The 12260-nt window shown below is 45.3% G+C and overlaps 1 protein-coding gene across 1 annotated transcript; it reads right to left on the bottom strand.

Annotated features, from left to right (window-relative positions):
- Positions 1 to 7060: 7060 nt before the first annotated feature.
- On the bottom strand, positions 7061 to 11414 carry LOC133119178 (probable G protein-coupled receptor 85). The gene is made up of 2 exons (XM_061229638.1): positions 11147 to 11414; positions 7061 to 9814 (listed from the first exon to the last, which is right to left on the bottom strand). Exon 2 carries the CDS (start codon positions 9612 to 9614, stop codon positions 8478 to 8480), a length of 1137 nt encoding a protein of 378 aa, XP_061085622.1. The 5' UTR covers positions 9615 to 9814; positions 11147 to 11414; the 3' UTR covers positions 7061 to 8477.
- Positions 11415 to 12260: the final 846 nt, after the last annotated feature.

The raw sequence follows: 12260 nt of genomic DNA, 5'->3' as shown, positions 1-12260 counted from the left end.
TCTTGTGAGCACTTTGCATATTGCCCATTCCTGCACAGCTGATGATTGTGTGTGTTTACTTTTAACATAACATGAGCGTGAATTTGTGATTATGTGTTTACTTTTAACAGAACACAAGCAAAGATTTCTGGCTAAATATGAATTTGCGTTTCAGGTACCATAAGCACAGATCTCAAAATATGCATATCAAAATAGACGAGTTTGTGTTAACAGCTTTGTACAATATGAAGTCATACCGAGGACTTTAGGCCCATGGCCAATGTTCAAATCAATGGATAAGTGTGACTAATGGCTTACTTTGAATAAATCTATCGCATCCCATAATCACTACTTTGCAGAAGCAAAAGAATACAAAGGCTGAAATTGATTGGCTGGGTTTATTGCTCCTTATAGACGCAGTATGCCATATTTTTTTAATGCAGGTCAATTTCAACATGACTGTAAATAAAGACAGTGGCATCTAAATCTAATGTCGTGACTTGATGATTGCATTAATGGTCTCCTTGCACTTTTGCGATGGACTTCCTCGCACTTACCTCTGTAGCGTGCCGCACGGCTGCACCACTCTGCTTCCCGACCCCTGGAGAGGCGCGAGCTATAAAACATTTCCTTAATGTCATTGTTTGTTGATGTATTCCATATGCCGTGCCCCTCTCAGCCACCAGGTCCGAACCCAATTGCGTTTTTTAATGGATATTCTGGAACAATGCCGAGAGCAGCGTTTCCCACTTACAGCTGGCGGAAGAGTGGTGTCATGTTCCTCTTACAGATTTCTAGATGGTGGAAAACCCAGTGATGTGACCCGCAGGGCTGTACTGTGGACACGCATGACTGCCCAACGCCCTATTAAGTCCCCTTTCACTGGTAGGCCTATTTCCAATATGTTTGTCAGCAAACCATTAGATGTGCGGAATTAGATGTATAGCGGATGCAAAACATTCCTTAACGGTAACCGTGTTGTTCAACTGTATTAACTGGGATGTTGTAAAGACAAGTGACTCCATTATTTGTGACGATCTGATTTTATGTAGCAAGCTATTATTTTACGAGCTAGCCAAGAGGCTACTTTAGTTCTCACCAGTTTTGCTGGATTCCCTCCTATAACTAATTGCTCAATATGTTTCCTCGCAGATACGCATATTCTCATATGTTTTGACAACCTCCTGAATTGTCTTCACGTTTATATTTCTAGGGTTAATCTAATCTGTTCTTTCAGCCCAAATCTTTTGTTTTTGGTCGCTGTCACAGTCGGATTGAGTTCGCTTTTTAAAAACCGTCACTTCCGGTTTCCGGAAATATACGTCACTTCCGGGTTTGAGAAAATCCGTCACTTCCAGTTTCCGAAAACGTCACTTCCAGTTTCAGAAAATATACGTAACTTCCTTGTTTTTGTTTTAGTTTTTTTTTGGGGGGGGGCTTCGTCACAGGGCCACCTGAACTTCTACTAGCTGTACTGCTTTACCAATGAACAGTAGATTGAGTCTTTCACTGAAATCTGATTTAGCCAGCTTGTACCATTATTAGCCTAGTGAGAGAGTGCTTGGGCAGTTAACTCACCTCACCTTGGCTCTGAATCGGTTGCTGATTTTATGATGAAAACCAAAACCAGCACACCCAGGACTCTCCAGCACTCTCCAGGACCAGGGACTGAGGACCACTGATCTATAACTACAATGAGTGCTACAGTATTTGCTCTTGTGACGGTTCGCGACAGCTGAGCGAAGTCGCGCTGTGTTAACGCCGTCGGCGCGGTAGTTATTTCTCAGGGCCGTTTGTCACAGGAACAGCATTCCCTCACGGCCGCATGTTTGTGCCGGTCCCTGTGTCGCGTGCGCTCGACGGCGAAGGACACCGTTCCGGGGGTCGACAGCAGACCACCGCTGTGAGCAGTTCTTGTGAAATCAAAATCCGTTTCTCAAAACTGACCTTTAGATGGAAAAATGTTACTGGTGAATCGGAAAAAAGGAAAATGTTTTCCTTTTCATTTTGGCAAGCTGTAGTATATCGGCTACTGAAGTTCCACTTCAATTTGCATGTGACCTAAATATTAATTTTCTTTAATGCTGACTAGATACTTTCAAACTGTAATTTAGTACATCTGAGCCAAACTGCCTGTATTCTCTATTCGCATAATAATCACCTCAGATCGACGTGCTACTGAGTGGCCTACATAGTCCTACATGTGATTTCAATTTTAGTGGGTCTACATATTAAATCTGTTTATTTATTGTATGATTTATTTTTCTGAGAGTACACAAAGTTTTACGTACATGCAGTAATTACTTTTATCTGACATGAATTTGATCATTTAATATTTAAGGATTATAACGCAGCTTTACCCCATTGCTATGCATACACACATTCTACCGTGCCTTGCAATGCACATCACCTTGTATGCGTGACAGCTGTTTAGAATGTGGGACAGAGATTCTGACTGTGGTGCAAACAGTGCGGTGAGTTTGGAAACCAGATTGAGAGTCTAGACGGTAGGTAAAAAAGAGCTTTACCACATGCACCCACTCACAGACACACACTCTCCCACACACGAACACACACACTCTCCCACTCTCTCACACACACACACTCTCTCTCTCCCTCTCTCTGTCACACCCACCCACCCACACACACACACTCTCTCTCTCCCTCTCTTTGTCACACCCACCACCATCCTTCTACACACACACAAACACACAGACTATCTCTCCCTCTCTCTGTCACACACACATACACACAACCACCCCTCCACACACACACACACACACACTTTCCTACTCTCTCACACACACATACACACACCCACCCCTCCACACACACACACACACACACACACACTCTCACACACACTCTCCCACTCTCTCACACACACTCACACACACACATACACACACACACACACTCTCCCTCCTGCCTGACCTGGTGTTGTCAGGTGCTAATGAGTGCAGTGAAACCCCTGCCAGGCTGACACAGTTCTCTCCCCAGGTGGAGCTGCAGGAGCAGGACCTGGGGGCACACAGAGACACCGCGGCCCCTCTCTCTCTCTCCCTCCCCGGGACACCACCACAGTCCTCCGTGAACCACTGGGGCACCGAGCGTACATTCCTCATCAAAGACGGGCCGTGTGCGGCCAGTTAGAAAAACAGCACCTCCCTGCGCCCCCACGCTGCGTATGGCACCCTTTCATCTCTCCCAGTCCAGATCCTCCGCAACGCGCGATAATACACTCGCCGAGCACTTTATTAGGTATTTATTAGACTTCTTTTTTTACTGCTTTTTTAGCCTATCCACTTAGTGTTATGGTGCGTTGTGTGTTCAGAGATGCTCTTCTGCATACCACTGTTGTAATGTGTGGTTGTTTGCGTGACTGTCAGCTTCCTGTCAGCTGTGACCAGTCTGGGCCTTTCTCCTCTGACGTCTCTCATTAACAAGGCTCTTCGGTCTGCAGAACTGCTGCTCACAGGATTTTTTTGTTTTGTTTTTTGCACTATTCTTTGCACTAGAGACTAGTGTGCGTGAAAATCTCAGGAGATCAGCAGTTCCTGAGATACTCTGCCACCAACAATCATCCCACGGTCAAAGTCACTTAGATCACATTTTTTCCCCATTCTGATGGTTGATGTGAACATTAACTGAAGCTCCAGACCCGTAACTACATGATTTTATGCATTGCACTGCAGTCACACAATTGGCTGATTAGATAATCGCATGAATAAGTAGATGTAATAAAATAAAAATGTTCTGAATAAAGCGCTCGTGGATGTAACTCCAACGGAAATTAGCACTGATATCTTTCAAAGGTTCAGCTACGATGTGAAGCTAAATATTTTAACGTGAGAATACATTAAACAGACTTTAAAATGCATGTCTGTCCTCATTGGAATTGCCTTTGGATCCCTTCGCTTGACAAAGTTGAATTCAAAGGCCCCTATTAACCAGTCTCCAGGCTACAGAAGACTGCCCCGGCGCTTCCTTAGTTAAAATCTCAAAGGGCTGAAATTATCTTATTTACATCCCATGATTTCTACCCCCTTCTGTCATTTTTGCATATCTTAGTCCATGCACAATTTTGGTAGATACGTGCTTTCAAGAGGGAATTGCTTTTTGAGTTGGCATCAAAAACGCAATTGAAATCGGCACAGTATCGAATACTTGCAATCGGTTAAAGAAACCCAAAGCTGAAAGATATCTTAATTGCTACGTTGTTGCTTTTATAACCCCGTTGTATTGCATTTTGAAAATGCCGTTTTTGTCATTTGTAATACTCTGAACAGAGGAACCACTTTTGCGAAATAAAAACAAACGGCAATCGTACAGTAATCAGCCAGTGTTTTATCCAAAGTCCAATCGCATGAGATGAATCAAACTTTTCCCGAGCATCGCTGGCAGACATTTTAGAAGGATGAACGATCAACGATCTCTTTCAGCTGTTGTCATCCTCAGTGTATGGACAGTGTACTGTGCATTAACAGCGCTACACACCTCACCCCAGTGCACTTTGCCGTGTCGTACCTGGGAGATCAATAACAGGTCAACGCACATCTATGTAATATTTCATCTGAGCGGGCGGATATTAGGACGGCCTCCCTGCGCGTTTACACGGACCGCTCCAGCGCACGGCGCAGGCACCAGCTGGCCGAAGCGGTCGTGTGATATGTTGCACACCGCGCGGGTTTGTTATACAAGCGGCGAGCAGCAGGAAGCTGGGTCCTCTTCAGGAAAGCCTGTGAGGATGTGGAGAGGTTAGTTCCTGTCTGAAAATCCACAGTGTTACAGCCCGGCTGCTCTTCCTGGCAGTAAACACTGGCTGTTCTGCCTGAAATTCTCCTATTATACTAGTTTTGGGCCATTATTCTGCAAGGTCTACCAAACACGTTGTTGTTGTTTTTTGGACAAAAATATTGCAATCCTCTTTAAAGAATAAGTCAAATAGTGCCAGTATCTGTGGTATATCGCAATCGTGCCTTAGCATACTGTTTCTGTTAGACAGGTTGAATAAGAATTTTTAGAATAGGGCAGCCCCACATTTATCCGGGGGGGGTTGTCCCCTGCTGAGTCTAATCAACTGTAACCTATTTGAAGGGAGCTCTAAGTCAGAGTATGACACAGCACCTCCTTGCTAGAGCAGGCTACGTTATAAAAGATGTGGACTGTGAAGGAACTGAGTGAGCAATGACCTGAAATATCCTTTACAGCTCGCTAAAGGAGCCAGATAGCTTATCACCGCTGACACATGAATAAGTGGCTTTGTTTGAACACGTGAAAGCTGCCGTCAGGTTTGATCTGCGAAGGAGAGACTAAAAAACTTTCCAGCTGGTCTGGAGTCAGTCCATCGCCCGACCAGTGAGGAGAGGGCAAAACACCTGGAGAAAGAGGGAGAGGGTTGACAAGTGGGAACCAAACTACAGCAACAAATACACGCGAATGTACGTTTGGGAGTAGCGCTGATCAAATCCAGTCGCGTTTACCGTTACATTTAACGGTCGCTAGTCGGCGCAGACAGAGAAAGCCGGTCGGCTGCAATAGCGCTGAACGGGGCCGGTATATCGGCGGAAGCTCGCGCTATAAACGCACACCTACTTGAAAGTGCGGGCCCGTGTGAAGTTGGGAGAGACGTTAATCTCGTTCGTCTGCGGCGGGAGGAGATAGCGGCGGTGGTGATGAAAGGCCCGAGCGACAGTGCGCAGGCCTTTCATGCAGGCTTACGGCGTGCGGTAGACGGGTGTCCTGAAAGGACCCAACACTCGGTTACTCTCCGAGGTGTCATTCATTCCGGATCACGGGGCCCGGTCTCCTTCACACGCAGCCTGCAGTGTCGTCTAGTTTCCCTCCTTACTCTGTCTAGCTCAACACAAGGCAGCAGTCCAGCTTTGCCAGGGCCTGTGTATTATTTCAATACCCCAGTGACAACCTTTGTACCTTTTTAGGCACAGACATATAATAACATAGGCATATAACGCTGTTTAGGACAATAGCTCTGTAGACTGCAAACATGGTAAGAGAGTTGTCTCGACTAGTCCCAATTTACAGTTAAGATATTTCCCAATCCAGCTGGCCACCGTCAGATAGAAAACTCCTGAACAGGTGAGGGCCTCTTCTTTAATTGCTGAGTAGAGAGCTGAACAGCACTTGGGTCTTCTTGGTGCTGAAAGATAGACCAATGTGCTTTGCCGCAGTAGAGAAAATCTGCTCGGATAGCAAGTGACTAAAGCTGCCCTTTGCTGTGTGCCAACAGGCCACAGCCTGTGGCCAACAGGTCACAGATTTCCCGATGGTCAACTTTTTGACTTATTTTTTTGCATGGAACCTTGAGATGTTAAAGATTTCGCCATTCGTTCTGAACTTGATCTAGATGCCATTAGGACTGAATGAACAACAGGACCTCCCCGATACACTATTAATGACACGGTGGCAACTGAAAATGTACTAACTAGCTTTTACCACAGAATCAGTTTGGAAAGCACCTGAACGGCGACATAAACAGCAGATCCAACCGCCCTGAAAAATAACCCCTTGCAAACTGGTGTCACGTGGGCCAACTGTCAATGAAAGAACTTCGTCATTTTTCCATTTTAAAACAGCAGGTCTGGTTTGAATCTACTTCACTGCCACCTTTACAGGTCTGTAAAATCCTCCAGCTGATCAGCGCAAAAAATAAAGGGTGACAGAGGCAGTGGTGGAGAGTGTCCAGACCAGAGTACTCATCACTGGATCCGAGACAAACTGTGGGCAGGGAGAGGGGAATTCTTACAGACAGGGATGCAGAACACATTCATATTTAACCCTTGGAAGAGAATGTTGTTTTGGAATGTTGTTTTTTCAAAATTCTAAAGCCAGCGTTCTAGAACTCAGTTGCTTTCAATTAACACAGTAGTGACTGACATCAGCATTAGAATGTTCAGTTAAGAACATTCCACTCGCACCCCTACGCCATAAAAGGGTTAATGTTTCAACTTTAAGCGATGACATCATTTATCACAGTGTACCCATTAAGAACCAGAGTCAGGCATTCATGTTTGTTTGTTTTTTTAGATACAAAAACAGATTTGCAAAACGTGACATTTTTATTTCCCAAGTTTTAAGCAACAGATTACACAGGTACATTTTTTTTGGCAAATGCAATCCTAAACTTAAAATGTACCTACTTTACACCCGGACCTTCAAAACGAATCACTCACATACCCACACTCCATCTACCGCTAAAACACAAAAAAAACAACAGATATATCAGAAGGAATAAATACTGTGAGTGGCCACAACAGAGAAGGTTAGAAATTCAAAAACAATCGGCTAAGAGCGAATGAACAGAACGCATAAGGTTGACAGTGTGCAGTGATGTAATCCGTCCATTTTAAACAAATTGTGCAAGGTGTCAAACTAAGGCTCTGGTCTTAACATAACAAACCGCCAAGCATATGAACACACATACTGGTTCGGTCTGCGCTCACTGGGGCGTGGAACAAACCGCGTTTTTATTTGAATGTTCTTTCGAGAAATTAGGCCGCGGTTGCCGTGTAGGCAACAGAGATAATTCATGCACAAACGAACTAACGGAAAGGGCCTTTCTATGTCTGCAGCTTTCCGGGCGGACAAAGAGAAACAAAATATAGATTTTAACCAGAAAAGCAAATTCATGTGGAGTGGCTCTCACCCGACAGCAACTACAGAACACACGAGCAGTGCTCCCGGGACAGAACTGAGCGGATAAGACACATTTCTTCTCCGTGGTTTATCTGGGCATTCGTTGTCTTCTCAAAGGTGACGTGTTAGCAAACACTCATTTCATTTCCATAAAAATAGTCGAGAAACATAACAATGATATTCAAAGGGAAATATGATTAATAATAAATATGGTTAATAATCTAATTACACTGTAACATCAAAGGGGACAATATTATCCCCTTAGCTGGCCAACCCGCTCCCACCCTCCTACCCCCGAAATTAAAAATAACACTTACACTGAAATCACTTTTTTATCCTCCTGTGAAGGTGTAGTCCAAACAGTGCTGGCCACTTATTCCATTACTTACAGCAAATCACACATCTTTTCAAAATGAAAGCAATATGTGTCATGTGAAAAATAACCAAAGATGTCCTTGCAACAAGAAAGAAAAAACACGTTCATATCTTCTCTTTAGTGCAACTTTTCAATGTAAAAAAAAATCCCCACCATTCCTCAGAGGTAATTGTTTTTGTTTGTCCCCCCTCCCCCCCAAAAAATCCACAGATTATAGAAAAATCTTGAAATCCAATACAGGAGGGGGCTGAGTCTTTTGTTTTGATCCGTTTAGCTTACTGTAGCTTCCACCGGCGTTTCCAGAGCAACGGTTTACTAGAACATAAACACTTGTGTTCCAGCAGATTATTCCACAGGTGCGCCCCCCCGTTTTTAATTAACGTTCTGAAATTAACGACTGACGGTCCTGATATCTGCCGGCTCTTTGAAGGGAGCGTCGTTCCGTCTGGCCGCAGAAACCCAGCCCTCATATAACGCAGTAGGGTTCCCTAGGCAACCTGGACTTCCTGCAGTAAAGCAGGGTGGCGCTGAAACACCTCCTCAGCTCCCTGTTGGAGAAGATGCAGATGAACGGGTTGACACCCGCCTGGGCGAAACTCATCCAGACGGCCGCGGTCAGGTACCCCCCGGGCACCACGGGGCCCCGGGTGAACACCCTCCAGTAGCAAGCCACCAGGTAGGGGCCCCACAGGGCCAGGAAGAAGAAGGTGACGGCGTAGAACATCCTGCTTATCCGCTTCTCCGTCTTGAACTCGTCCAGCACCAGCAGCCGCCTCCGGCCCGCCGCGTTGGTGTTCTGCCGGATCCCCAGCAGGGTGGGCGGCGTGGGGCCCCTCCCGAACCCCGCCAGCCAGTTGGCGGCCGCCTGGCCGCTGGCCCCGGGGCCGTGGAAGGTCCAGTTCTGGCTGACGGCCGGCACGAACTGCACGGGCTTCATCTTCCGCCGGTCGTGCACGAAGAAGATGAGCTTGAGGTAGACGAGCTGCGTGGCCAGCAGGATGAGCGCCAGCAGCAGCATGAAGCCCAGCGAGTCGTTGGCGCGGAACGAGCGGTGCTGGAAGGTGCACTGGTCCTCCTCGCGGATGAACGAGTACGTGCCCACGTCCAGCACCGGCGGGAACGCCATGGCCACCGACAGCGTCCACACCATGCAGATGACGGCCAGGCAGGTCCAGAAGGTCAGCCGCTTGGTGTAGAAGCGGTGGTGCGCTATGGCTAGGTAGCGCGTCACGCTAACGCAGAAGAGCATGAACGCCGTGTGGAAGCAGGAGAGCACGCCCAGGAAGGCGATCACCTTGCAGGTGAGCGCGCCGTACGTCCACGCCGAGCCGTTCTTCACCGACGAGAAGACGAACGGGAAACAGACGGCCGAGCGCAGGATGTCCGAGGCGCACAGGTCCAGCAGGAAGTAGTAGGGCGTGCGGTGGAGGCTCCGGTCTTTCACCAGCAGGACGGAGATGAGCAGGTTGCCCACCACCCCCACGCCGATGATGAACCCGAGGGAGGTGAGCTTCAGGAAGGTGGCCAACGGGGAGACGCTCTGCAGGAAGCTGTGCTCGGCCGCATGGCTGAAGTTCGCCATAGATGGAGAAGGGGGAATCATGGGACAACTCGCTTCAATCACGTCTCATGATCCGCGTGCGCCGGGGAGGACACAGATCCATTCCGCGTGCTTCCCTTTTTTAAAGAAAAAGATACGCGCGTGTACAATGTATATAATCCCGGCGGCTTGAAAGGGTGTCTCTCTCTCTCTGTCTCCCTCTCTCTTCTAAGGCATCCTTTGTTCGTTTTGTGTCATCGCACCTGAAAACATAACCGATCCACTTGATAAGGACTTCTTCTCACAGACCACCAACTGTTTTTTATTACATTCTTGAGGCTATGAAGAGGTATGAAGAGCTTCCGTATTCAAACACAGCTTTTTTTCCTTCTTTTTTTTTTTAAATCAAATTTTCGCAATTCCTGTTCTAGTTCTCTGACAACGTAGGCTATTGCATTTGAAACAGTATGCAGTCAAGGCACGACAGCGGCCCTAGTATCCCCACATCCATCTGTCTGTTCGGCTGGATAAAACATCGATATTAATCCCGATTAGGCTATAACAATTAGCAGTCTGTGTGTACGTTTGTTTTAATATGGAGGTAGGCTACACAACCGCAACACAAAAAAGACGGCTTTTCAAAATCATGGTTTAAAAAGCGATTCATTTTCCATGTGTGTTGTCATGTAGCTCAGATAAGAACAAAGGATTAATATGTGGCTAAGTCGGGTTACATCCAATAACGAGCGAAACATTAATACAAATGCTGCAAGGAAGCTGTTGATCACACCCAAAAAACCCTGCAAAATTAATATATCTTACCCGGAACACCGTTCTTTTTTTCTTTCTTTTTTCCGTAGCCTAGTCCTCTTTTCTGAAAATTAATGGAGGGTGCATAAAAAACTAAGAATCTATCTTTATTCTTACATAAACGTTAACTGGAATTACACGCCGCAACTTAATACGGCTTCATTAGGATAACGTGGCGATTAAGCAGGTTTATTATCAAAGCGTATTCATTCCCCAGTACGGCTCCAGTCCAAAAGAACCAAAACAGTATCCAAAAAACCGATATGAGATATTACATCGGCGTTATGTGTGTATTTTCTTTATTTTTATGCAAGCTATCTTTCATCCTCAGCCTCGCAGGCTTGACATATAACTCACGAATAAAAAAATCTGATCGGATAAATCGATGAGACATGCGCTATTTACATGACAAATAGGTCGCTACAGACGAATTTTAATTTATCAATGGTCGCTGTGCGGTATAGATCATTATTATAAAATACTAGGTCCTCTGCGTGTTTTTTTTTTGGTTTGTTAAATTAAATGAGAGCGCAATCGGTTTTACACAATGAAACCCACCGCACACTGGTGGTCTTTTCCATTCTCTTGTGTCATGCAATAGAGGCTACCCGTTTCCTTCGCTGCGTTTCTGTCAGTAAAATGTTGGATTGCACATACACTGTGGCTAAACGGCACGTCAAGCAGAACAATTTGTAAGCACGGAACCATGTATTGACTGCAATTCACACCACCATTCTGTCCCAGAAGAATGCAAACGACCGCTAAAATACGAATTAATATCATACCTGTTGATTTCCCAGTTTGTTCCCTGGAGATTTATTATATAGCAGAAGTGACTTTGTTGTTTTAAAAGACTGCTTTTGTTGCCCGTTCTCCGCTTTCCCCCACCGTGAATATACAGTAAGCGGCGCGGAGAGCGCATGCGCACTGATCCTATTTGCGATCCAAGCCGCGTCTTGTCTCTTGTTGCAGTAGCACCGTCTCTCCCGGCAACATCTGCTCAATGAGAGCGGCATCAGTAGCCCCATATCCCCTCCATCCGTCTTTAGGTCGTGAATGTTCTACATACTCACTCATTTCAAGCGAAACGCGTCGAATTTATACAGCCAATGCATTGTACATCATCTCGCTGTTGAGGATAAGACAAATGTCTGAATGGAAACATTTGACAACCCCCCAAGCAATATGGCTCTTATTACAAGAAAATAATATTACTCTTTATTAATTCTTTATTTTTTCCAACTACTGGGGTTAGCTGTTTACACTCACACTTTGGACCCCTTGAGTAAATGGCGTTTTGTTTTTATTTTTTATTTAAAATATCATGGAAAGCAAAGGGTTACCCTGCTCGTTTAAATCACCCGGAGGTTCATCTCAGGATAGTCTAGCCTCAATATGCATTATTGACGCATACAGAATACCATTACGGATCCACAGTTACTAGTGGCAACCTCCTTTCATCATACAAGCAGTCATCCAAAACTGTGATATGAGTCTCACTGGAAGATAGTGTTGAACTCCAGAAAAATAAAATAATTTCCATTCATCTCTGTCCTTCTCTCTCTCTCTCTTTCTCTCTCTCTCAGTCACTCTCTCTCTCTCTCTATCTCTTTCTCACACACACACAAATGCATGCATGCACACACGCACACTCACACACACCATTATCATTATTCTAGGTGTCTCCCACAAAACAAAATATTTATCTAATTCTACCCAATCCACCAGCTTGAATTTATATGCAATCATTTTCTTTAAAGAAGAAAAATGCTCTTTTACATGATGGAAACTATCCAAGCTGAAGTATAGTAGCCAGTAGACTTTTGAAAAGTCTCTTGGTTTAATGCTGATAATTCAATGTCAAAAATAAAATGTTATATCTATGAAGAAATTGGGTCA

Source organism: Conger conger, chromosome 19, assembly GCF_963514075.1.
Source record: "Conger conger chromosome 19, fConCon1.1, whole genome shotgun sequence".
Classification (NCBI taxonomy): Eukaryota; Metazoa; Chordata; class Actinopteri; order Anguilliformes; family Congridae; genus Conger; species Conger conger.
The sequence above is the reverse complement of the archived record's forward strand: the minus strand, read 5'-3'. Positions and strand labels throughout refer to the sequence as shown.

Bases quoted from the DNA above. Each gene is read 5' to 3' on its own strand.
- LOC133119178 (XM_061229638.1), bottom strand. From the start codon at position 9,614: ATGATTCCCCCTTCTCCATCTATGGCGAACTTCAGCCATGCGGCCGAG.